The sequence below is a fragment of the Rhinoraja longicauda genome, chromosome 29 (assembly GCF_053455715.1).
Source record: "Rhinoraja longicauda isolate Sanriku21f chromosome 29, sRhiLon1.1, whole genome shotgun sequence".
NCBI lineage: Eukaryota > Metazoa > Chordata > Chondrichthyes > Rajiformes > Arhynchobatidae > Rhinoraja > Rhinoraja longicauda.
The window spans coordinates 869,582-897,316 of NC_135981.1; the positions used below are offsets into that span (position 1 = coordinate 869,582).

Genomic DNA, 27,735 nt, shown 5'->3' on the forward strand with positions numbered 1-27,735 from the left:
CTCTCATCCTCTAGTCTTTGACTGCTCAATCCCGGGAAAAAGGTTCTGACTGTCTACCCTATCTATGCCCCTCATAATTTTATATAATTCCATCAGGCCTCCCCTCAGCCTTCAATTCTCCAAAGAAAGCAAACAAGTTTGTCCAACCTCTCCTCATAGCGAATACCCGCTAGTCCAGGCAGCATTCTGGTAAACCGCCAAAGCCTGCACAACGTCCTGCAATGGGGTGACCAGAACTGCACACAACACTCCAAATGCTGCCTAACCAAAGTCCAATAAAGTTCTGATATGACTTTTACGCCATGTGCCATCAAAAGAGAACAGAAGTAATAACTGTCCACAATTGTTCTCCGGACAACGCCAGGATGTGAGGTTTCATCAATGCAGAGATGTTAGTTCCTCAACAGATGAATGACTAGCTCTGAATTATACAGTGACTAAAGGCAGGATGACAAAACACACACCACAGCAATTATATTGAGCTTCGCCTTTATTATGGTGTGGAAGTTAAAAAAAATGTAATGCAGTATGCCACAGTACAAGACACTGAGTGGTGGCAACTGGAGGGAAGCATCCTGTGCCGTGAGCCCCTCTTGAATGTCCCATCATCCTGGGGCACAACGAAACCTCAACCCCACCCCTGGCCTTTACAAACCACACCATTTAGCAGCTCCATGGTTATGACTATCTTGTGACATTATTACAAAGCAAAATACTGTGGATTCTCAAAATATGAAATAAAAACAGAAACTGCTGTCAGGCAGCATCTCTGATGGGAGAAACAGATTTCAGATTAAACACTGACGAAAGATTATCACTGGAAACATGGCTTGCTACTCTCCCCAGCTGCTGCCTGACATTCTGAGCAATAGCAATATTTTCTGTTTACATTATGACATTTGTGAAATTAATTTGCCCTTCAGCAGCTGGGGAGGCAGGAACCTGCAGCTTTATATGAGTAACCTGTCTAGTTCAATAACTCTCATGGCCAGTTTAATAGATTACAGGGTACATGGCAACAACAGAGCACTGACCAGACTCTGACACTTATAGCCACCTCAGGGGCAAGTGCTGACCCAATAGCCACAAAACCAATTCCAGGAAGATATACAGTGCCAGAATGTAATCTGCATCTGTACAGTGGAAGTGGCAAACCTGCGGTCCAGAGAGCATTTGCACAGTGAAGCGTGAGGGGTGTGGGCATTCTGACTGGAAAAACTATGCTTTTGACCTTTGGAAATATAAAAACACAGTAAAAATACATAGAGATCACAGAAAACTAGAGGAGACAATTAATAAAGCTGTTCAATCGATGCTTTTGAAAGTGTGGTTCAAATACATGTTATTTAAGAGGAAAATAAATATTGCTTTGTGGGGAGCAAAAGACAAGCACCCTGGTCTAACCATAGCACACAGTAGTTCCAAGTTTCTGTACATTTCCTTCCACCCTTTTGTAATGTACGTACCACTTTGAACCACAATCTCAAAAGGGAGATGGCTTGATGGTTGTGCAGAAGGAATCCATTGTGCTGGCATCTCTACATGTGTAAAAACTAAATCCTTCTAACATAAACAGATAGAATTTAAAAAAAGGACAATTCTAATAAAGTATTACAACTAACTGGAATGAAAAGTTTGTATCTGTTGAAATCATTCTTTCTTTTCTTCGCTCTCCAGGGGGGGCTCTGGTAGGCTTTCCTCGGCCATCGCGCTGTTACTCTCTCTCCGGGGGGGCTCTGATAGGCTTTCCTCGGCCATCGTGCTGTTACTCTCTCTCCAGGGGGGGCTCTGGTAGGCTTTCCTCGGCCATCGCGCTGTTACTCTCTGTCCCAGAGGTGCTCTCACTTGCACCCTGCTCCACACTGCTGTCCGTTGTGTCCGGACACCCCTCTTTGTCCTCTGGAGTTGCCGTGCTCTCTTCACTACTCTGCTGGGTCTCTGATGTTTCATCGTTGCGTGGTTCATCTGTAAAGGAGGATGATGCCGGGTTTAGTCACAATGTCCTCCAGTCAAACACAGGGAAAACCCAAGCCACTATTTTTCTATCTTTATTTGGATCTGTTGCCACCAGGTGAGTAATACAACAAACACATTTCAACCACAACCTTCTGAACTGAGAACAAGTTTGTTATCACTGAGCAGTTTGCTCTGTCCACAATAGGTGTAAAAGTGGTTGGAGGTTTGTGTCCTACAATTTCTGTGCCCCGAGTGGTGGAAATCCTGGAAGGATAGCAGGCTGCCTTCTGCCTGGCTTCCGATCATCTATTAACGGCAGTCATTATTGAACTTCCTTTGATTATTAATTTACTCCCATAGAAAAGTAGGAAAACAGGAACAGCGTTAGGCACTTTGGCATTTGTGTCTGCTGCATCACTCATTGTGCACAAAGTGCTGATCCTCTCTTTCTCAATATTATATTTCTGCTCTCTCCCTTACTTCTTGATGCCTTTTTGTGCCAAGAGATCTATCTTTCTTAAATATATTCAGAGACTTGGCCTCCAAAACTTCAGTGCTAGGGAATTCCACAGGGTTACTACCCTCTGTGAAGACATTTTCCACAAGTGCGAAAAAGTGTGGACACAGGCCCTTTGACCCATCTTACCCACACTGACCAACATGTCCCATTTACACTAGTCCCACCTGCCTGCGTTTGGCCCATATCCTTCTAAACGTGTCCTCTCCAAATGTTTCTTAAACGTTGCGATACTACCTGGCTCAACTACCTCCTCCGGCAACTCATTCCATTCGCCCACCAGTTTCCCCCCATCTTAAACCCATGTCCTCTGGTTCTTAACGTTGTCTCACCACTATCCTGAGACTGTGATCTCTGGTTCTGGACACCTCAGCCGAGGAAATTATCTTTTCTACAGCCTTCCAATTCCAGCACATTTGAATGAGATTTGCCCTTGTTCTTCTAAACTCTAGCGAGTACCACTGGCCAAGTCAACAAAATCTTTCCAATTCAACAAGCTAAACTAAAGATAGACACAAAATGCTGGAGTAACTCAACAGGAGTAAATGTTGGAGACCTTTCTTCAGACCCGAAACGTCACCCATCCTTCTCTTCAGAGACGCTGCCGGTCCAGCTGTTTTGCCAGCGTTTTGTGTCTATCATCTGTGTAAACCAGCATTAGCAGTTCCTTCCTACACAAGCTAAACTAATCACCTCTGCTTTGCATTTCTCACCTTCTTTCTTTATCTCACATATTTTGTCTTTTCTGGCCTTTGTCCATGCATGTGCCTCTCAACACTCACCCCCCCCCCCCCCCCAACACCTGGGTCCACAAGGCTTTGTCCTGCCCCTCCTCTCTTCCAGCTTTCTCCATCCCCCACCCCCCGCCATAATCATTCTGAAGGGTTCCGATCTGAAACATCACCTGTCCATGTTCTCCACAGATGCTGCCTGACCCGCTGTTATCCAGCACTCTGTGAAACGTCACCTATCCATGTTCTCCACAGATGCTGCCTGACCTGCTGAGTTATTCCAGCACTCAGTGAAACGTCATCTATCCATGTTCTCCAGAGATGCTGCCTGACCCGCTGAGTTACTCCAGCACACTGTCTTTTTTTGTAAATCAGCACCTGCATATCAGTTCCTTGTGTCTAGGTCACCTCTACCTATATCAGTGGTATCACAAAATGCTGGAGTAACTCAGCAGGTCAGGCAGCATCTAGGAGAGAGGGAATGGTGCGTTTCGGGTCGAGACCCTTCTTCAGATTGATCTTCTACCTATATCAGTTGTCAGTGTGTACAGTGCAGCATTGTATTGCTACACCAACTCCAAATTAAATTTGAAATTCACATTGAAACTCGATTTAAGTTACAACTTTTACAAAATTCAACGTTCAATTAATTCAGTTGACATCCTGAATCCATTGAATTGCAGTGGCTTTGTTTCACGAGTACATTTCTCTTATGTTCATTTCTGCCTGTTCTCGTTTCCAGTTTAGGCACTGTTCGCACAGATGCCATTAGGAGTGTTCTGCATGGGCAATATTTGTACTCAATAAATTTGTGAACCAAAACTAATCCAGGGGTGTTGTTGAAACATAGTGCAGTCTAGCTGACAAGATCAAGCTTGCAAAACAGGTCCTGTCTCAGGGGATTTTTTCTTTCCTCTCAAGGCATCTGAGAATCATTCAAAGGAAATATAGAGTATTTTAATTCTTTCCAAGGCATTCAAGAGAAATGGAGCAGAAAAAAAAAAATCCCCTTTCAAGCTGAAGTGAAATTGCCAGCAGCAAATAGCTGAACATTTATCAATAGATATTCACAGTATCAAGTCATGCAATCTCAAACAGGCCCATCACTGCAGAAAGCATGACCAGCATTCCACAACCTGGAAGTAACGATATCTGCAGCCCAGCACATTCCACCCTTAAAGAGAACTGGACAGAGATGCATCTGCAAGATAAAGATTGTAGAATACATCTTGTGTTTAGGAAACTAGAGTTTCTTAAACCCAAAAAAGGGTAATATTTTGGAATAGGATAGAGCAGTGGTTCAAAAGGAATGGGTTATGGTGGTTCACAGATTTAGTTGGATAATGGGTGTGGATTCCTTCGAAAACACTGCTCACCTGACTCAGTCATTATCACCTGTCCACGCATGTGATAAACTATCTAAAGAACGTGCACTCGGTAAGAGGAGAGCAAAGAGAGGGAGGGAGGAATGTAAGTCAGTTGAAGTGTGGGAGGAAATGAGGTGGTGGGGCCATGGGAGGAAAGAGGGGGGATAACTTCCCTAACACCAACCCACCCCCCTTCTACTGTCCTGCGTCACAGACAGAAAGGATGAAAGGAGGGGCAGACGGTCGTCACCTGTCAGTGGGAAATGCAGCACTCCTGATCAACGACACAGTAGCTGGCTGTTTGAAAATGAGCACATTTCAGCATGGTCACCATGATTTTACAAATGGGAAACTGTGATAAATTTGAGTTCAAGACAAGAGAATTTAATTGTCATATGTGTCGACCACGGAACAATAAAATTCTTACTTGCTGCAGCATAATAGGCCTATAAAGCAGCTTTGTAATGAGTAGTGTATAGGAAATCAATCTATTTTGATTTGCAAATGACTTCTGAAAGATGCCACAAACTTTTTACAGCATGGTGAGGGTTCAGGCCATTGAGATATACTGGTACAGTCCAGTGTACAGCATGGTGAGGGTTCAGGTCTATACTAGTACAGTCCAGTGTACAGCATGGTGAGGGTTCAGGCCATTGAGGGATATACTGGTACAGTCCAGTGTACAGCAGAGTGAAGGGTTCAGGCCATTGAGGGATATACTGGTACAGTCCAGTGTACAGCATGGTGAGGGTTCAGGCCATTGAGATATACTGGTACAGTCCAGTGTACAGCATGGTGAGGGTTCAGGCCATTGAGATATACTGGCACAGTCCAGTGATAAGAGTAAACCCTGCTCAACTAACCAATATTGAGAAAAATGAGATTCAGTTTAGTTGATTATTGTGACGTGTACTGAGGTACAGTGAAAACCTTTTGTTGATTTCATTCAAATATTCCTGATTCTGAGGGGCTTGAGCTGGAAAGCAAGAGGTTATTTTCCCTTGAGTAGGAATCTACAATGGGAAGTGTGGGGGAAGAATCTCAAGTAAAGGAGTTACCACTGAAAATGAAGGTGAGGAGGAATTTATTTTGAATGTTTAGAATTCCTTGCATCATAGAGCTATGGAGATCAAATCATTGAACACATTCAAGGTAGAGCGGCAGATGCTTGTCAGTTTTGAAGTCTTGGGTCACACGGGACCGGCAGAAAGGTGGAGCTGTACCAACACTCCTTCAGCAATGGTCAAATTGAATGGGGAAAAGGCTCGAGGAGTCGTATGACCTGACCCAGCTCTATGCTTTATGTACTTCAATCAGAGAGAAGAGGAAGCAGGGAGAGGGCACGAGTGTCTTAGAATAGCAGGATTTGGGGGCTGATGCAGAGAAGGAAATGGGATAGAGGAAGAGAGGGCATTTGGAGAGAAGAGATGGGGCAAGATGGATGTGGAGAGAAGAGGAGCCGAGACCAGGGGCTAGTCTGCTTCTTTGCCCACTCTACTCATTACATCATCCAAGAAACTTTAACAGATGAAAATATTTTATAAAATGGAGACGTTAGAAATCAGAAATAAAAACATCAGGTCAGGGCTTCGTTGAAAAAGAAGCAGAGTTAATGGTTCAGGCTGATACTCTTTATCAGAACTGGGAGAGATCAGCCATGTAAACAGCGTTACTCCAAGAGCAGTGCAGAAGCTATGTAGCCTGTGGCTAACGACCAATCCCAATAATCCAAGGATACGAGGCACAAATCAATGAGAACCCTGATGTTTCTGTTCCCAGTAACATTGTGCGAGTCCATCCACTACAGGAATTCTCAGGCTGAAAAAGTCAACAGGGTGTCAGGGGTAATGGGGCGAAGGCAGGAGAATAGGGTTAGGAGGGAGAGATGGATCAGCCATGCTTGAATGGCAGAGTAGACCTGATGGGCCGAATGGCCTAATTCTGCTGCTATCACTTATGAACAGAGGGGAATAAATGCTGGTGAAGTTGCATCACAAGTATTAACAAAAGGAATAAACCACGATTATCTGCAGCAACCATTCAGCCCGTTACCTATGTCCATGGGGGGCTCCTCCACTTTGGACTCTTCGGCCTCACTGCCACTGGGGGGCTCCTCGGGAGTGTTGCTCTGGTGCTGGTCTACACGCTCGGCCTCCTTCTCCCTCTCCTCCTGCCGCTTGCGGGCCTGTTCTTCGGCCTGCGCAATTTCAGCCGCGATTTTCTCCATGTCAACCTCCACCTTCAAATTGCTTAACTAGGCAAGGGAAGGAGAGGGGAGACCAATAAAAAGCTGCAGGAAGAAGGAGATTTGACCGTAACCCAGTATGCAAGCTAACACTAAATGCATAACTAGTCCCCAATAACCTGCATTTGTCTGATGTCTTTAATGCTGTAAACTCCCAGGAACCTCAGTAGAGTGTTGGCAAACAACTTTGGGCAGAACCAGGCAAAGGAAATAATGGAAGATAGACACAAAAAGCTGGAGTAACTCAGCAGGTCAGACAGCATCTCTGGAGGAAAGGAATAGGTGACATTTTGGGTCAAGACCCTTCTTCAGACTGAGAGCCAGGGGAAAGGGAAATGAGAGAAATAGGCGGTGATATAGCGAGATATAGAATGAATGAATGAATGAATGAAAGATATGCAAAAAAGTAATTACGATAAAGGAAACAGGCCATTGTTAGATGTAGGCTAGGTTACAGACAATGATACTTAACAAGACGACTTTGAATCCAGTACAATGACGGGTGGGGGAGGGACAGAGAGAGAGAGAGAGCGGATGCCAGGGTCTCTACCTACATAAAGGAAAAAATGGGACAGTTGAGCAAAAGATTAGTTTTAGTTTAGTTTAGAGATACAGTGTGGAAACAGGCCCTTCAGACCACCGATGTTGGCATGTGGGGTCGAAGGGCCCATTTCCACACTGTATGACTCTATGTGTCTATGAGAACAATTCACCTGCAAACCGCTGGATTATCCTTACCCGTTTCAGCTCACTATTAAACAGCTGTGTAGTTTCAAGAAATTTCCGTTTCTTGTCTTGGTGGCGATCCTCAATCTGAAGCAGCTCCGCTTCCAACTTCCGCTGAGGGGAAGCAGATGCAAACATCAATTATTTATGGACTGCATAGAAACGTTGCCTGACTACTGGGCAGCATTTTTCTTGTTTGGAACTGCTGAAAATACGACCAACAATGATTTTACAAATAGTCAAGCTGAAGTTGAACCTTAAATTGTTGGAAACATGAGGGCCAGCTGAGGGCTGGTTGAAGCATACAGCCATACACCCACTGAACCATAAATCCCAGTTATGTTTGAGACCAGCTACGTGGGAAGAGGCTCCCTGGGTTGGTCACACACCTTAGTGGTTATAAAAACATAATCAGGCACAGCATTAAAAAAAAAGAACAAACGTGGGTCATGCATGAATAATGGTGGTTGGAGGGAGGGTGAATCTAGAGGCACTCACTGGATAGTTGGTGTTCAAACACATCCAGAGGCACTCACTGGATAGATGGTGTTCAAACACATCCAGAGGCACTCACTGGATAGATGGTGTTCAAACACATCCAGAGGCACTCGCTGGATAGATGGTGTTCAAACACATCCAGAGGCACTCACTGGATAGATGGTGTTTAAACACATCCAGAGGCACTCGCTGGATAGATGGTGTTCAAACACAGTTCCCACATAATTTCCATCTTCTGAACGCACTGGAAGGTTTCTCACTAAAACACCAAATGAGCTGTAATAAAGGCTCAGCTGCATTGTCACAGCCAGTTCATTGCACTGGCAATGACACTCAGAAGGCCACAAGCTATTTCTCATTCATTCTCAGATGTGTGCATTGACGCATTATCCCCAAATGTTCGACAGAAGGTCATGCTGAGCCATCTTTTTGCCTTACAGTGTATAGAATATTCTTCCTGTGAGGTGCTCCCACTGTGTTGCAGAGGGAGTGCTGGGATTTAGATCCAGTGACTACGAAGGAATGGTGAAATATTTTCAGGTCATGACGTCGTTCAACTAGGCGAGCCCTGCAGATGGTGATTCTCTGCATTTGCTTCCCTTGCCCTCGGTGGTATAGGTCAGGGCTGAACAGCACGGTTGATGTCACCTGAATAATTAATTGCAGTTCATTTTGTACATTGGACACACTGCAGCCATTATCCAGCAGTGGTAGTGTAAAGGAATATTTAGGGTGATTGATTGGAGCCGAATGTGCAAAGCACATGGTGGAAAGGTCCCCGCTTGTAGCCACAGTAAGAACATGGCTGGCCCAGTTCAGTTTCTGCTTAATTAAAAATACCCCAGGATATTGATGGTGGGGAACTTGGTGATTGCAGTGCCTTTGAATATGAAGAGTCAGTATTTAGACTGGTACAGTCTAGATGGAATGACGGCCTGATAAACAAGATAAATGCAAAAGATTTTGTGCAAAAAACACAAGAAATAAACTTTGTTTCAAGTTTCTACTGGACATCAGAATTATATTGGTGGAAGCTGCCTATCTGGAAATGTAAAAATAATTCCTATTGTAAAGGACCATATGATCCCGTAGAGTGACCACGCACCTGGTGAACCATCAGGGACTGCACCTGCCGTTTAAGAACCTGCATCCGTGCTGTTGTCACCACAGAACGAACGTCCGGCACCACACTCTCACTCAGGATCTCACTTATCAAGCGATGGTTTCTCTGGAAGCGGGCCGCAGAGATGTGCTTCATCGAAAAGCCATCATCATAATCTGTGACGGTTGGGATAATCAGCAAATGCAAAGAAGAGAAACAAATCAATAACTCGTGGGGAAATCTACATTTCCAGACAGAGCTGGTTCAGCCCAACACATTAACTATCAGTCTTTTATATTTACAAGACTTCAACCACTCTACTGCTACTAACAGAAAGCCACAAGCATACAATTAACTATTAATAACTACATAATGTCATACATCAACGCAAAAGATAATTGCTGAACAAAGATTTTGCCATTTACTTTACAGCAAAAGACTAGTTTCAATTAAGCAATTTACTTGTTTCCATTCCAGCCGAGTTCCTGCCTCCTGGGCCACACATGTTCCCTCCTCCCTCTCTACCTTCCAGGACATATTGCTACCCTACCCCAGTGATCTACAAGGTGTGGAGGTGGTCTACACCATTAAACAACAGCGAACACGACAGAACCAATTCCAGGCATTGCTTCACGTCAGCACTGAACATTAGTTTCAATATCATTATGGAGAAGGTCAAATCTGGACCAAGGGTTGAGATTTTGGATTGGAGAAAGGCTAATTTTGAGGAGATGAGAAAGGATTTAAAAGGAGTGAAATGGAAATTTTTGTTTTATGAAAAGGATATAATAGAGAAATGGAGGATATTTAAAGGTGAAATTTTGAGAGTACAGAGTCTTTATGTCCCTGTTCGGTGGAAAGGAAAGAATAATAATTTGAAAGAGCCGTGGTTTTCCAGGGAAATTGGACACTTGGTTCGGAAAAAGAGGGAGATATACAATAAATATAAGCGGCAGGGAGTAAATGAGGTTCTTGAGGAATATAAAGAATGTAAAAGGAATCTTAAGAAGGAAATTAGAAAAGCGAAAAAAAGATATGAGGCTGCTTTGGCAAGTAATGTAAAAGTAAACCCCAAGGGGTTCTACAGATATGTCAATAGCAAAAGGATAGTGAGGGATAAAATTGGTCCATTAGAGAGTCAGAGTGGACAGCTATGTGCTGAGCCGGAAGAAATGGGGGAGATATTAAACAATTTCTTTTCTTCGGTATTTACCGAGGAGAAGGATATTGAATTATGTGAGGTAAGCGAAACAAGTAGAGTAGTGATGGAAATTAGGAGGATTAAAGAAGAGGAGGTACGGACACTTTTGAAGAATATAAAAGTGGATAAGTCTCCAGGTCCTGATAGGATATTCCCTAGGACATTGAGGGAAGTTAGTGCAGAAATAGCAGGGGCTATGACGGAAATATTTCAAACGTCATTAGAAACAGGGATGGTGCCGGAAGATTGGCGCATTGCGCATGTTGTGCCGTTGTTTAAAAAAGGTTCTAAAAGTAAACCTAGCAATTATAGACCTATTAGTTTGACGTCTGTGGTGGGAAAATTAATGGAAAAGATACTTAGGGACAATATATATAATTATTTGGATAATCAAGGCCTGATTAGAAACAGTCAACATGGATTTGTGCCTGGAAGGTCATGTTTGACTAATCTTCTTGAATTTTTTGAAGAGGTTACCAGGGAAATTGATAAGGGCAAGGCTGTGGATGTTGTCTATATGGACTTCAGTAAGGCATTTGACAAGGTTCCACATGGAAGGTTGATTAAGAAGGTTAAATCGTTGGGTATTAATAGTGAGGTTGCAAGATGGATTCAACAATGGCTGAATGGGAGATACCAGAGGGTAACGGTTGACAATTGTATGTCAGGTTGGAGGCCAGTGTCTAGTGGAGTACCCCAAGGATCTGTGTTGGGTCCACTGTTGTTTGTCATTTACATTAATGATCTGGATGATGGTGTGGCAAATTGGATTAGTAAATATGCAGATGATACTAAAATAGGTGGAGTAGTTGATAGTGAGGTAGATTTTCAAAGTCTACAGAGAGACTTGGGCCTTTTGGAAGGGTGGGCTGAAAGATGGCAGATGGAGTTTAATGCTGATAAGTGTGAGGTGCTGCATTTTGGTAGGACAAATCAAAATAGGACGTACAGGGTAAATGGTAGGGAATTGAGGAATGCAGTGGAACAGAGGGATCTGGGAATAACTGTGCATTGTTCCCTGAAGGTGGAATCTCATGTGGATAGGGTGGTGAAGAAGGCGTTTGGTATGCTTGCCTTTATAAATCAGAGCATCGAGTATAGAAGTTGGGATGTAATGTTGAAATTGTACAGGGCATTGGTGAGGCCGAATCTGGAGTATGGTGTGCAGTTCTGGTCGCCAAATTATAGGAAGGATGTCGACAAAATGGAGAGGGTACAGAGGAGATTTACTAGAATGTTGCCTGGGTTTCAGCACTTAGGCTACAGAGAGAGGTTGAACAGGTTGGGTCTTTATTCTTTGGAGCGTAGAAGGTTGAGGGGGGACTTGATAGAGGTTTTTAAAATTTTGAGAGGGACGGACAGAGTTGACGTGGGTAGGCTTTTCCCTTTGAGAGTGGGGAAGATTCCAACAAGGGGACATAGCTTCAGAATTGAGGGACAAAGGTTTAGGGGTAACATGAGGGGGAATTTCTTTACTCAGAGGGTTGTGGCTGTATGGAATGGACTTCCGGTGGAAGTGGTGGAGGCAGGCTCGATTTTATTATTTAAGAGAAAATTGGATAGGTATATGGATAGGAGGGGATTGGAGGGTTATGGTCTGAGTGCAGGTAGATGAGACTAGGTCAGGGAGAATGGTCGGCGTGGACTGGTAGGGCCGGACAGGCCTGTTTCCATGCTGTAGTTGTTATATGTTATATGTTATATGTTAAATGATGCTGTAACATTTATCACCAGTAACTAGATCAGGAGGAAATATCAAATGGCAACTGATTTTTTCCCCTCACAGCTGTCCTTGGAGTTTAGCAGTCTCAGAATCTGAGGGTGTTGATGAGTGAGGTCTGTGAGAACCTGTTAACTCTGGCCTTCAGTTGAACAATGTGGCAGTGGTGACATTCAGTGGGTAGTTTCACTTTTTATATTCATGTCCGAGATATAGATCCAATCACAGTATAAGGGGCCTCTTTCCAAATGAAGAGCATGGAAAGCATTTCAGTGCCATGTGGACCCTGCTTTAGATGTCAACTGTCCCGTATTAGCTGGGACATCCCGTATTTTGGTCTAAATTGTTTGTCCCGTACTGGACCGCACTTGTCCCGTATTAATAGGGTTGCCAACTTCCGCACTCCTAAATAAGGGACAAAGGGTGATGCCACCGCCCCACGCCCCATGTAACCTCATCCGGCCAGTAGCCACGTGCTCCCGCTCCACCAATGGCGGCCTCCCAGCCCGGGCGGTGACGTCACCTTTGTCCCTTATTTGGAGCGAGGAAGTTGGCAACCCTAGTGCCATGTGCTGCTTGACTTGCAGGCTGTGGGAATTGTGAGAGGGTCCCTGTGGTCTGCATGACCATTTCTGCAGTCGGTGACTCTGCTTTGAGTGCAGGCTTTCTGAGCTTGAGTACCAGCTCACAGCATAGCACTGTGTCGGCAAGGCTGAAAGTAAAAAGGATAGCACTTTTTTTTTTTAAGAGTTGGCCACTCCCTCAACGTAAGGAACATTGGTTAAAGAACGAATCTGACCAGCAGGCAAAGAATCTGACCAGAAGCAGACTGGTAGTTGTGGAAACCTCAGATTTTTATCGTGGTTGGAAGTAGGGTAGGTTTTACTTCTGATATTGGTTTATTATTGTCAAATGTACCCCAGGTACAATGAAAAGCTTTTATTTGCGTGCTATCCAATCGTCAGCTCATACTATACACAAGTACAATTGAACCATACACAAGTACTACAGGTGGTGTAAAGAGTACTAGTGTGCAGAGTATAATGTTATTTGTAGAGCTAGAAACCCTGACAGATTTACAGTTAGAACAGAGATTTAGAAGAGTGAAAAGGTACTGGATGAGAGTAGATCCTCTTCTGGGACGAGCATACAAAGAGTGACCATGCTCTGCACCATCTTTAAGGTGTTGAATAACTGCAAGATTTTTCTTTTTTGTTCTCAATCTGCACTTGGTCTGATGCCACTTCAATTGTCAATGTTTTGCTTATTTGCAAAGACCATCTGATACAAAAATTTAGATGCAGAAGATAGTCAGAAAAAGCTGGAGTAACTCAGCGGGACAGGCAGCACCTCTGGAGAGAAGGAATGGGTGCCGTTTTGGGTCGAGACCCTTCTTTAGATGCAGTACAGACTGAAAAACTATTCATGAATCTGTCTAATTGAGGTTATACATCAAAAGGGACAGGCCCTGGGAAAGGGTGGGGCAATTAATCAACAACTCTGAGTGGCTGCCAATAACATGTCACTACAATTTATATTGCCATCTACAAAATTGAAAAGACCAAGCAAATAAACATGATTTTATGCACAAGTGCAAACAAGTAAATTCCTAATTTCGGAACAAGAGCAGATCCAAGAAACACCTAGAATAAGTTGTTCTTAAGACATCTGTTTGAGAAAGTTAATGAGATAAATTACATCAATTCTCTGGTAGGAAACATTTCCATTGGGTGGGGAATCCATTACAGGTATGTTATATAAAAAGTTAATGGAGCAAAATAAGATCAATTTAATCCTTGCACAGCATATGCCCCAACTGCCTTCAATGTGATCAGGAATGCCTTGAGGAACAATTACTAACTTCTTTGGCAAATTTACTAATGAAGCATATTCCAAAATTACCAACGCACAATCCTTAATGACAAGCAAAAATACTTGACCTGCTTTCACATTCAGACACTGAATGGTGGACAGCACAGGGATGATTCATTGAGAGGGAGAAGACTGAGCAGCGTGTGAAACAAAACCATCAGCGGTTATCTAGTCCCCCCCACCACCATGTCTACCTAACCAACAAATAAGATTGTGACTGATCTTTTATTTCAGTACAACTTTCACATGCCATGATCCCTTATATCCAATATTCTTTCAATCCATATCTCGTTATACTCAGAGACCGAGTCTGCACGGGCCTGTTGGTGAGAGTTCACCAACTTTTGGATGAAGAAATACCCCTTTCACCTTGGTCCTCCAGTCAGCCTCGTATTCTATGACCGTAATGTCCAGTTCCAGACATCTTAGTCAAGTGAAGCAAAATTTCTGCATCTACCCTGTAAGAATTCTGCATGTTTCAATGAGACCAGCTCTCATTCTTCAAAGAGCAGGAGTGCAGCAACCCACTCAGGTTAATCTGTCCCCAACGACAATTTCTCCCACCCCCAACAACCTCTCCCCCGTTATAAGAATCAATCTGGTAAATCTTCAAAACATTCCTTCTGTGTCATATATCCTTCCTCAGGAAGGAAAACCAGATATGAACACAATATTCCAGGTGAGGACTCACAGATAACTAGTTATACTTCTTGACTTTTATATCGAAATGCTCTTGCAGTAACAGCCATTGTACCCTATGCCTTCCTGATTATTTGGAGAAACAAGGCAAGCGTGAAGGTCTTCCTGCACCCTTCACACAACTCGCACTGTCATCCGGCATGGTATCAGAGTTTGGAAAGGGATGATCGTGTTACCAGAAGTGAAAATAGCCTTAACCTTTAATTTTACACATACAATTCAAATGGGTGAAGTTAACTCTACACCAGGTGCACTCTGTCGCAAACATGGGCTGCATTTGTGCTGCTACTTACCATCAGGGTCCTCAGCTGGTTGGATACTCATGTAAGGTTCCCCCTTCTCTATCCTTGACTGACGCTGTCGACTCTCCTCCTCAAGAGCTGCTTCTGCCCGGCTCTTTGCATTGATGTAGGCAAGATATGCAGGAGAGCTGTGGTATGCTTTCATGGCTTCATTATACTCGACCTAAAGGTAGAGATGCAAGAAGATGCTCACAACCAGAGAGCAGTCCTGAACTACTATCTACCTCATTGGTGGCCCTCAGACTATCCTCGATCAGACTTTGCTGGCTTTACCTTTCACTAAACATAATTTCCTTATCATGTATCTATACACTAAGTGGATCGATTGTAATCATGTATTGTCTTCCTGCTGTCTGGTTAGCACACAACAAAAGCTTTACACTGTACCTCGGTACACGTGTCAATAAACTAAACTGAACTGATAGGTGGGAATGACCAAAATGTAGCAATCAATTCCCAATGGTTTTCTCTGTAAGATTACCTATCTAGGAGAGACAAGAATGTGAGCAAATGTCATGAGCAACTCTCCCAATTGTCCCCGTAGTTTCTGGGATAGCCTGACTAAAATTAATGACGTTGGGAATCATACAGTGCCCTCCATAATGTTTGGGACAAAGACTCATCATTTATTTATTTGCCTCTGTACTCGACAATTTGAGATTTGTGATAGAAAAAAAAATCACATGTGGTTAAAGTGCACTTTGTCAGACCATTTTTATACATTTTGTTTTCACCAAAATGTAGAAATTACAGCTGTGTTTATACATAGTTCCCCCCCCCCCCCCACTTCAGGGCACCATAATGTTTGGGACACATGGCTTCACAGGTGTTTGTAATTGCTCAGGTGTGTTTAAATGCCTCCTTAATGCAGGTATAAGAGAGCTCTCAGCACCTAGTCTTTCCTCCAGTCGTTCCATCACCGTTGGAAACTTTTATTGCTGTTTATCAACACGAGGACCAAAGTTGTGGCAATGAAAGTCAAAGAAGCCATTATTATACTGAGATACAAGAATAAAACAGTTAGAGATATCAGCCAAATCTTAGGCTTACCAAAATCAACTGTTTGGAACATCATTAAGAAGAAAGAGAGCACTGGTGAGCTTACTAATCGCAAAGGGACTGGCAGGCCAAGGAAGACTTCCACAGCTGATGACAGAAGAATTCTTTCTATAATAAAGAAAAATTCCCAAACACCTGTCCGACAGATCAGAAACACTCTTCAGGAATCAGGTGTGGATTTGTCAATGACCACTGTCCGCAGAAGACTTCATGAACAGAAATACAGAGGCTACATTGCAAGATGTAAACCACTGGTTAGCCGCAAAAATAGGATGGCCAGGTTACAGTTTGCCAAGAAGTACTTAAAAGAGCAACCACAGTTCTGGAAAATGTTCTTGTGAACAGATGAGACGAAGATTAACCTATATCAGAGTGATGGCAAGAGCAAAGTATGGAGGAGAGAAGAAACTACCCAAGATCCAAAGCATACCATCTCATCTGTGAAACACGGTGGTGGGGGTGTTATGGCCTGGGCATGTATGGCTGCTGAAGGTACCGGCTCACTTATCTTCACTGCTGATATAACTGCTGATGGTAGTAGCATAATGAATTCTGAAGTGAAAAGACCCGTCCTATCTGCTCAAATTCAAACAAAGGCCTCAAAACTCATTGGCTGTCTGTTAATTTTATGGCATAACAATGATCCCAAGCATACTGTTAAAGCAACAAAGGAGTTTTTCAAAGCTAAAAAATAGTCAATTCTTGAGTGGTCAAATCAATCACTCGATCTGAACCCAATTGAGCATGCCATTTATATGCTGAAGAGAAAACTGAAGGGGACCAGCCCCCAAAACAAGCATAAGCTAAAGATGGCTGCAATACAGGCCTGGCAGAGCATCACCAGAGAAGACACCCAGCAACTGGTGATGTCCATAAATCGCAGTCATTGCATGCAAAGGTTATGCATGACTACTTGAATTTACATGACATTGCTGTGTCCCAAACATTATGGTGCCCTGAAATGGGGGGACTATGTATAAACACAGCTGTAATTTCTACATAGTGAAACCAAAATGTATAAAAATGGCCTTCATTAAAATATGACTGTTATTAAACCACATGTGATTTTTTCTATTACAAATCTGAAATTGTCGAGTACAGAGGCAAATAAATAAATGATGGGTCTGTCCCAAACATTATGGAGGGCACTGTCGGTGTGATACCTTGTACCTTGTGCTTCAGGACATCATTTGGATTCACTATTTCAGCATGACTGCTCTACCCTAACTTCATATTTTTAACTACAGATACAGGGACAAACTGCATTATTTGCTTTTCTAAAATAACCTCTCTACCCAAATGGCAAAAAATATTCAGGCACATGTAGGAAATAACTGAAGATGTTGGTTTAAATCAAAGATGTACACAATCAGCTTGAGTAACTCAGTGGGACAGGCAGTATCTGGAGAGAAGGAATGGGTGACGTTTCAGGTCGAGACCCTTCTTCAGACTGGATCAGTTGGCTGATATTCCTTAAGCCAACAAGAGTGAACATGCCATCCTCAATTAAAAAGGGAAAAGGGAAACACACCTATATTGTTTGACACTAACAGTTGGACATATTTTATGGTCATTGGAACTTGATTACTGAAAGAAATCCTGTTCCTGCAGTTTTACCTTCTCTGCTTCATAGTCATTCAGATATTCCTGCTTTTCCTCATCTGTGAGATCCCGCCACATTCCACCAATGATTTTCCCTATTTCCCACAGCTTCAGATCAGGATTGGAAGCCTTAACCTGGTCCCATACCTAAAACATAATAATGAGACTTATTTAAAGAGCTAATACAGTAATAGAATTATCACACTGTCAACCGGACAGCTTTTGGGTATAGTACCATCAACACCCGCAAGTACTCACTAGATATCAGAGAGGGAGTCCTGTGATTACCACTCCAACAAATCAGACAGATTAGTTTTTTAAAATATTTAAAGTTTAAATTAAGCTACAGCTCTTGGTGAGATCATGAGTGGAAGGTGACTGGGAGGAGTTAGTACATCTGAGATTGTGCGGGAGCAGAAATCAAACACGGACACAATGAAATGACAATGGTGGCTAAATATCATCAGGATAAATGGCTGAATACCAGGAGAGCAAATGCAGCCGATCACAGTCGGACGCAGTAACTCAACGAAGTGAAATACCAGTAAACAGATTAGCAACAGAATGAAGTAGATCACAGCCTTTATTAAAGTTAGTTCTTGAAGCTGCACCTATGGGAAACTGGATTTGTGGTCAGCCAGGCAGGTTAATGATGAGGTTCAGATGCTTTAGAAATGATTTACCTTTAGGAATGTGTTATAGCCTCCAACTATTGCAAGACTTCTCAGGGTTACACACATAACACAGGACAGCCTAGACAGGTACAGACCAGAAAGCAATCCCACTCCTTGCTGGGAACTCATTTGTAAGGAGTTGGTATGACAGCCACCCTCCCTGGGCTAGCTGGTGCAGCAGGTGAAGCATGACATAATGCTGCAGCGACCGTACCTTTCTGCTGTAGCGCATGTAGGGCATCAATGGCTTGTCTGGAGGCTTTGGGGGCTTTGGAATAGTAATGCCCGACGATGTCTGCACGGAAACATAAGCATTGTCATCTTGCACTTTAAGAGAAATAAAAGCGATCAACATCAAACGGTCATAAAATAGCATGAAATTAAATGTCACCTTTACATCATCCAACTACCAATCACCCATATCCATCTATAACTTGTAGGAAGGAACTGCAGATGCTTGTTTAAATGGAAGATAGACATAAAATGCTGGAGTAACTCATGAGGTTAGAGAAGGTAAGGGGAGTGGAAAAGTTGAGACGGTTGATGTCGTGCTGGCAGTTTGGAAATAAAAAGGTCTAGAGAAGGTAGAAGGCCGTTTGGGATCTGAAGAAGGGTCTTGACCCGAAATGTCACCCATTCCTGAGTTACTCCAGCTTTTAGTGTCCATCTTCCATCTATAACTTGTCAGGCTTTTTCCCAACCCCAGGTTTGTACCAGCTTTCTGTCCCATTATACGGTCTGAACAAGGATTGTGACCCGAAACACCATCTGTCTATTCCCTCCACAGATGCTGCCTGACCCGCCGAGTTATTCCAGCGCTATTTTACTCAAGGTTCCAGCATCTTTAGCTCCTTGTGTCTTCATCAAATAAAATCTAGTGTTCTATGAGATCAGCTTCCATGTGCGTTTATCTCAGATTTATTATGCAATTATAATTTAAAGGCAATACTCTGGTGTGTAGGAATAAAGCAGAGTAGAAATGAACCTCTTTTATGGCAATGGGAACATAAAATCCACCAAGTGCTGATGAGGACTGCAATTTCCAGATAAATCCTTCTCAATTCAGACTGGAGTTGAGTGAACCATAAACATGTGGGCAGAGAACGAACAAAAACCTTTGCACCCTTGTGTAAGGTATAGTAAAATCACACGCCAAAAATTGATGTTAAGAGCGTTGGAAAAAGAGATTTGGCAAGAAACTATCTACTGCAGATAAATCTATAACTTTGCACATGTTTGCAGGATATTAAGAGAAATAGATACAAGATAGGTAAACAGAATAAGAAAATGCATGTCTAGATACTTCGGACTGAATGGCCTCCTCCTGTTCTATGGAGTTGGTGATTGCAAGCGCTGATTGGCATTGTATTCCAATAACCAGTTCAGCTAATTGAGTTTGCCAGAAAACAGAGGTGAAAGTGGGACAAGTACTAGAGCATACATGCAGCAGTTCTGATACCGTGAAGCCAAACAGCAGACTCTCTTATAAGCTCAAATGTTGTCACATACTGAGGAGCTGGAATGAAAGTGAATATACATTTTGCCAATCAGTGTTTCTCCAGGGTGCCTAAATATACTCCAAACATGACATTTTCAGTAAGAGCTACAGCAACGCTGGTTGCTCCTCAGGATTCCCCGTCAACTCTTCCACTGCTGCCACCAGAGGTTATGGCCTCAGAATTAAACGGCACTCTTTTAGAAATGAGGTGAGGAGGAATTTCTTTAGTCAGAGGGTAGTTAATCTGTGGAATTCATTGCCACAGAGGAGGGCAAGTCAGTGGATATTTTTAAAGCAGAGATAGACAAATTCTTGACCAGAACGGGTGTCAAGGGTTATGGGGAGAAGGCAGGAAAATGGTTTTAGGAGACAGAGATCAGCCATGACTGAATGGAGGAGTCGACTCGATGGGCCAATTCTACCCCTATTACTTGTGACCTTATGATGGCAGGACATTGCAGCTGAAGATATGCAAGAATTTATCAGCGTCTGCATGCGGGCATTGTGTGCACAGATTGCTTGCAGCTGACTTGGATGAAGGGATTAAAAGTACCATTAGCAAATTTGCAGATGATACAAAGCTGGGTGGTAGTGTGAACTGTGAGGAAGATGCTATGAGGTTGCAGGGTGACTTGGACAGGTTGTGTGAGTGGGCAGATGCACGGCAGATGCAGTTTAATGTGGATAAGTGTGAGGTTATCCACTTTGGTGGTAAGAATAAGGCGGCAAATTATTATCTGAACGGTGTCAAATTAGGAAAAGGGGACGAACAACGAGATCTGGGTCCTCGTGCATCAGTCACTGAAAGGAAGCATGCAGGTACAGTAGGCAGTGAAGAAAGCCAATGGAATGTTGGTCTTCATAACAAAAGGAGATGAGTATAGGAGCAAAGAGGTCCTTCTGCAGTTGTACAGGGCCCTAGTGAGACCGCACCAGGGGTATTGTGTGCAGTTTTGGTCTCCAAATTTGAGGAAGGATATTCTTGCTATTGAGGGCATGCAGCAGAGGTTTACTAGGTTAATTCCCGGAATGGCGGGACTGTCATATGTTGAAAGACTGGAGCGACTAGGTTTGTATACACTGGAATTTAAAAGGATGAGAGGGGATCTTATCGAAACATATAAGATTATTAAGGGGTAGGACACGTTAGAGGCAGGAAACATGTTCCCAATGTTGGGGAAGTCCAGTACCAGGGGCCTCAGTTTAAGAATAAGGGTAGGCCATTTAGAACAGAGATGAAGAAAAACGTTTTCAGTCAGAGAGTTGTGAATCTGTGGAATTCTCTGCCTCAGAAGGCAGTAGAGGCCAATTCTCTGAATGCATTCAAGAGAGCTAGATAGAGCTCTTAAGGATAGTGGAGTCAGGGGGTATGGGGAGAAGGCAGGAACGGGGTACTGATTGAGAATGATCAGCCATGATGACATTGAATGGTGGTGCTGGCTCGAAGGGCTGAATGGCCTACTCCTGCACCTATTGTCTATTGAAGATATGCAAGGATTTATTGGCGTCTGCACGCGGGCATTGTGTGCACAGATAGCTTGGATGAAAGCGTGACAAATGCCAATGCCTACGTTCAGCAGAAGTCTCTTCAAAACTCACCCTCATCCCTCCACATTAGCAAATCAGTTTACTTTTTTCTTCCTCACATGTATATCTAGTTTCTCTTTAAATGCCATTTTCCCCTTGTGGCAAGGAATGCTAAACTCTTAGTGCACCATGTGTAACACAGTGTAAAGTTACAGGTGCACTTTAACTGCTTCTCCACGCCAGGTGCCATCACTTTTATCGTTTTTGTTACTTCTTTCCTTGCCGAGCCTCTTTTCATTTCTCTTCTCCTAGATGCCCGGCCCAAAACCTTTCGCATTCCTTCACCTTCTTACCCTTCAAGTACCATCTCAGGCTGTACGACACTGCAGATAAACCGATACTCTCTAACCATGCCTCTCTTGCCCCCCACTGAACAAACACAAGCTGTTTTCTTCCAAGCAGTAGCTTTATTCACCCAATCCTATCGCCCGCTGATCTTGTCACCTACAAATCTGCTCGGGGCTGATCCTACAATCATCCCTGTCCCATTCACGTCATCCAATGCTCATCCTTTCTCCAAATCTTATTTCAGAATATCTCTTCACACAAATAAAACCCCTGACCTCTACCAGTTTATTATGGATGGCATCAAGGCCTGACAGTGACGATAGCTTCCTAGTTAACTAATCCTTTTCCTTTGGTTGTACATTTAAATCCTTTCCCAGTCCAAATGGCAGTTGCTGCAGGACTCACATCAAATCACACACTGCTGTGCCTCCCTCTCCTCCAGTATCTTTTCCTCACACTTCGTTGTATCCTCCCCTCTACTTCCTTAGAATCCCTGTCCTCAACCATTCAAATTACTTTAGATAGACACAAAAAGCTGGAGTAACTCAGCGGGTCAGACAGCGTCCCTGTAAAAAAGGAATAGGTGACGTTTCGGGTCCAAATCTTTCTAAAGTTTAAAGTCCCTTCCTACATATTCAAGTTACTTTCATGACTGTCCTTTTAAACCTGTGCACTGTGACTTTGCGTCCTCACAGATTGTCACTTCCATCTTAACTGATCATTCTCCCGCTAGAATTCACTGCATTTCTCTCCTCCATTTACCAAATAACCTTTCTCGTAGCACCTCTCCAATAGGCATCGCACTTAGCCTCTCTATCATAGAGTCAGAGGGCTTTACAGTACAGAAACAGGACCTTCAGCCCACCACAGAGTACCCAGCTCTACAAACCCAGCAGTTGGTTTATACTTTCTGAACCAAGGAAATACATATGCTTGACTAGATATTTCTTAAATATTGGGAGAAATTCTGCCTTAGTTCAGATGATAATTGTCACGTGTACAGTGAAAATCATCCAACCTCCGCAGAGACAGCACCCATGGTCAGGATCAAACCCAGGACCTCTGGAGCTGTAAGGCAGCAACTTTACCGCTGCATCACCGTGCTGCCATAAAGGAAACAGAAGAATGAGACAAAGCTACAATACTTTTAAATAAAAAGATTGAGCTCCTCAATAACCTGTTTGCCATTTACTGTCTCTCCCCTCCCTTCCCCCGGGAATACGTGTATTTTGAGCAACTTCCTGTACTAATTGCTCATTACATGGCTCGCTGCCATATTTCTGATTCATTTTTCAGTTGTCCAAATGAAGTGCCTGTGGACATTTCTCATACTGAAGTTATCATTGTACCCCATCTTCCTAACGAATCCCTTTCACAATTAAGAAGCAACTTTGATGGTTCAAGCATACATATTATTAAAATGACATGGGCAAGTACAAAGTGACAAGTGCCATCTAGCTTGCGACAAATGCTTTTCACTGTACCTCGGTACAGGTGACAATAAACTAAACTGTAAAGTGTTAAAAAAAGGATAATGAATGGTCAATTTTAATGCTGAAATGTCATGGTGCAGCTGAGCAAAACCATCATTCACTTTTGTTGTTCTTTGAATGTTTGTGCCCAGGAATGGTCACAGTTGTGATCTTACCATAGGTTTTCTCCAGCAGCTTCATCACTTCTTAATATAAAGGTGCCCATTCATTACCCTTCTGACATTGTTTTTTGAACATGCTTGTGATATTTTAATGATCTTATACATTGACTTCCAAAGCCACTAGCCTTTCAACATTTGAACTTTAGTAGGGTCAATCTGAATAAATGTCATTTATACTGAAATTCATTTGCCAGTATTTCCCAATGCATTTAATACAATGAATGTAAAATATTCCTTTTCTCATAATGTTTCCATCTAGGTAGTTTACAATATCACTCATCTTTAGTTTCATTAACCACGGTGCAAATCAATTTCATCCTTGGACTTGCACATATGGAAATGATCTAAAAGTATGAATGGTTAATTTTGAGATGCTCTCTGACTTTCTGACTTGCAAATATTGCTCCTTCACTCATGCTATTGTGCAGTTTGATGCTCACCTTCTCCCTGCCGATTATACTGGATGCACGTGGGGTTCCGTTGTGGAATGGGGCCGAGGGGCCACACGAATCCTGTTTATAAACACAAGTCACGTATTTTGTTATATCGAAAGGAAGCAGACAATAAAACACGATGATAAAACTCCATTTGTTAATAGCACCTAATAATTCCAGTTACACTTGGTTTAGAAGGTTTGAATGCAAGGCATTGTGAAATGTTTAGGTGACGAGAGTTCGCACCAGACAATATTTTAGGTACTTGTTCACATGAGAACATTTTAGGTCAATGTTCACATGAGTATTTCTCAGCAAATCATTGTTATACTTACAGAATAAATGGTGTGATGGAAACAGCAACCGAACCCCCCCACCCAAAGATAAACAAGACTAATCACTGTGATGCAATTATCATCACAATGGATTTTGAGATGAAGAGATCAACTGTAGGATTCATATCAAAACTGAGATTTAAAAATACACAATCACTTGCTTCTTCTGTTCAAAGAAATGGATAATGATTATGCTGAGTATTCCACTTATGGAAAATAATAGTTTAGCATTCTCTCTCACACATGACGATCTTTCAATGAAGAATGTGCAGCTCTTCTAAATTAACTTTGGTCACTATGGCTGTACAAAATGAAAGCCAGCAGGGAAGTCTGATTACCCATTTTAGTATTTGAGACCAAATTTTGAAAAATAAATCACTGCAATGATTTCAAGGATTTCCATTTGAAAGTAAATACATTTGTTTTCAAGAAGTTATAGGTTTGTTGAGATGTCTTACTGGTATTTACTTTAAATCCAGGCATTTTAACCATAACACAATCTCAAATTTCAGGTATTCAGTACTGAACCCATTTAGACTAGTTATTTGTTCTGGCAGCAGAAAATGATATTGAATGAAATGGTGCTGCAGTTGGTAACTTTTCATGTACCACTTCAAATTTCCATTAAAGCAAGATTTACATTTTAGTTTGGCGCTATGAGAGATACGATATAAAGCTTTATTCATCACTGGAGGGAAAGTGGTCTGCCGACAGTCACAGCACGCAAGGTACATAAAAACTTGAAATTAAAAGTGAAAACAAAAAGAAAAAGACAAACGACTGTTGGCTGCCTGCCATGTGCACAGCGCCTTCACCAGAACAAATGAACAAAAAAAAACAAGCACAGACTTATCCCCAGGGCAGATTCTAAGCTAGAGTCCCCCCCCCCCCCCCCACTCCAACCAGGTCTCCCTTTGTTCTCCCACCGTCCCTCACAGCTGTCCCCCCACGCCGGGTCCCCAGTCGCCCCCCCCCCCATGCTCATTGATCACAAGACCCCACCACCACCGAGGCCCACGTTTCCGCCGAGGCTCAATAGACAATAGGTGCAGGAGTAGGCCATTCAGCCCTTCGAGCCAGCACCGCCATTCAATGCGATCATGGCTGATCACTCTCAATCAGTACCCCGTTTCTGCTTTCTCCCCATACCCCCTCACTCCGCTATCCTTAAGAGCTCTATCCAGCTCTCTCTTGAAAGCATCCAACGAACTGGCCTCCACTGCCTTCTGAGGCAGAGAATTCCACACATTCACCACTCTCTGACTGAAAAAGTTCTTCCTCATCTCCGTTCTAAATGGCCTACCCCTTATTCTTAAACTGTGGCCCCTTGTTCTGGACTCCCCCAACATTGGGAACATGTTTCCTGCCTCTAATGTGTCCAATCCCCTAATTATCTTATATGTTTCAATAAGATCCCCCCTCATCCTTCTAAATTCCAGTGTATACAAGCCTAATTGCTCCAGCCTTTCAACATACGACAGTCCCACCATTCTGAGAATTAACCTAGTGAACCTACGCTGCACGCCGTCAATAGCAAGAATATCCTTCCTCAAATTTGGAGACCAAAACTGCACACAGTACTCCAGGTGCGGTCTCACCAGGGCCCAGTACAACTGTAGAAGGACCTCTTTGCTCCTATACTCAACTCCTCTTGTTATGAAGGCCAATATTCCATTGGCTTTCTTCACTGCCTGCTGTACCTGCATGCTTCCTTTCAGTGACTGATGCACTAGGACACCCAGATCTCGTTGAACATCCCCTCTTCCTAACTTGACACCATTCAGATAATAATCTGCCTTTCTATTCTTACTTCCAAAGTGAATAACCTCACACTTATCTACATTAAACTGCATCTGCCATGTATCCGCCCACTCACACAACCTGTCCAAGGCCCCTGTTGCCGCTGAGGCCCCCGCTGCTGCCGCGGAGGCTCCTTCGGCCCAGACACGCCTCGCCGCCTGGCTTCACCGCAGTCCCCTGGCCTAACAGGACGCGTTCCGGTCGTCAGTCGTCGTTCTGGTTGTCGGCGACGCGGTTGACCGGTGGGCGGATCAGGCCCGCGAGGCTCCCCGGGACACGGGTAATGTAATGCTCACGAATGCAGCCAAGCCTGCAGGTAGGTAGGTCTAATGCAAGCTTGTGTAAAATAGACAATTATTTAAACTTATTTGGCTGGATGATGAATTTAACTTATGTTCTTCTGATCCAGGCAAAATGATAACTCTCAGGATTGCAAAATTTTAAAAGCTCTGGGTTGTGTTTAATTTCCTCAAAGCCCACCCATCCAGCCTGCCTTGGACCTGGTGGCTCTCTTTGCAAGTCGCCAAATTTCCATCTCCCCTTTTCCTTGAAGGTGTTCAGGCATCCCAAAAATGACATCCATGAAATCAATAAAAAGGGATGTTCACATTTCACTCCATCTGCGGCCATGAACCCCGAGACGTATAATCTACAACTCAAGATTTACCTTCAAAACCATCTCAAAGATGACAGTGTTTCACTGAGACCAAAGAAATTATTGGGAATCCAGGAAGATTCGGTCTAGCTAAACCACAATAAAACTCAGTGCTTAAAAGTATACCCACAATGCAAGGATTGCAGCAGTTCACAAGGGTGTTTCACTATCGCTGTGTCAAGGGTAATCAGGCATGGGCAATTAAATGCTGGCTCCACCTGCAAAGCCCACATCCCTTGAATAAATAAAAACAAAAAACTTACAGAGCAAAGAATGGGTAATATTACTTTGTATAATGATTTGCGACCTGAGATGGACAAGAAATGAAATTAAAATTCCAGTTTAGGTTGTGGTGTCTGCTATAAATTATCCCCTTGCTAGAGACTGCATCCCTCTCCTGCAAATTATAAGTAAATCACACCTGCAGCTTCGGAATTATATTTGACACTGAAAGAAGCCTCCAACTACACCACTGGGAGTATCAACTTTGCTCCTTTCTAAATTTATCTGCGGCTGAAACCCTAATCAATAATGCAGAGCCTCCCATCCCGACCTTTCCAATAGACAATCCGACAGCTTTCTATCCACCATGGACCAGCCGATCCAAAATTTACTGCCCAGAACCTAAAGTGTACTGTCAGTTTACCCATCAACCATGTGCTCAATAACCCACGCTGAATCTTAGCTGAGCAATTACTCAATTTCAAAACTTTTCAAAACAATTGGAACTATTGATCAGCTGAGTAATTGGGTCAAGAAATGACAAATTGAGTTTAATTCAGATAAATGCGAGGTATTGCATTTGAAACTAGATAGGGTAGGAATTTTACTGTGAAGTATTGTACAACAAAGAGACTGGAGTTCAAGCACTTAGTTCCCTGACAATGGCAAGACAAGGGTGTAGACAGGGCAGGGAGGCAAGCTTGTAGTCCACTGGCTTTCATCAGTGAGAGTATTGACTTTAGAATTTGGGATGTTTTGTTGCAGTTGTGAGACGTTGGTGTGACCATTTTTGGAGTACTTTGTTCAGGAGAAACAAGGTCATCTTCTTTTGGTCACCCTGGTGCAGGAAGGATGCCATTAAGCCTAGAAGATTTACAATAATGCCGTCAGGACTCGAGGGACTGAGCTAGGCAGACAGGTTGGGCAGACGAGGACTTTATTCCTTGGATTGCAAGAGGCTAAGGGGTAATTTTAAACATAGAAAATAGGT

The 27,735-nt window shown here is 43.1% G+C and overlaps 1 protein-coding gene across 8 annotated transcripts in view; it reads right to left on the minus strand.

Moving 5' to 3' along the window:
• Window positions 1-487: 487 nt before the first annotated feature.
• smarce1 (SWI/SNF related BAF chromatin remodeling complex subunit E1) overlaps window positions 488-27,735 on the minus strand; it is a 52,722-nt gene continuing 25,474 nt past the window's right edge. For all 8 annotated transcript variants that reach the window (XM_078424582.1, XM_078424578.1, XM_078424585.1 and 5 more), the window contains 8 exons: window positions 23,739-23,810; window positions 18,486-18,566; window positions 17,613-17,744; window positions 14,928-15,099; window positions 9,146-9,318; window positions 7,555-7,656; window positions 6,624-6,825; window positions 488-1,965 (listed from right to left, as the gene is read on the minus strand). In XM_078424582.1, the coding sequence (XP_078280708.1) occupies window positions 1,766-1,965; window positions 6,624-6,825; window positions 7,555-7,656; window positions 9,146-9,318; window positions 14,928-15,099; window positions 17,613-17,744; window positions 18,486-18,566; window positions 23,739-23,810 (1,134 nt within the window). In that variant the 3' untranslated portion in view covers window positions 488-1,765. The remainder of the gene's footprint in view (window positions 1,966-6,623; window positions 6,826-7,554; window positions 7,657-9,145; window positions 9,319-14,927; window positions 15,100-17,612; window positions 17,745-18,485; window positions 18,567-23,738; window positions 23,811-27,735) is intronic.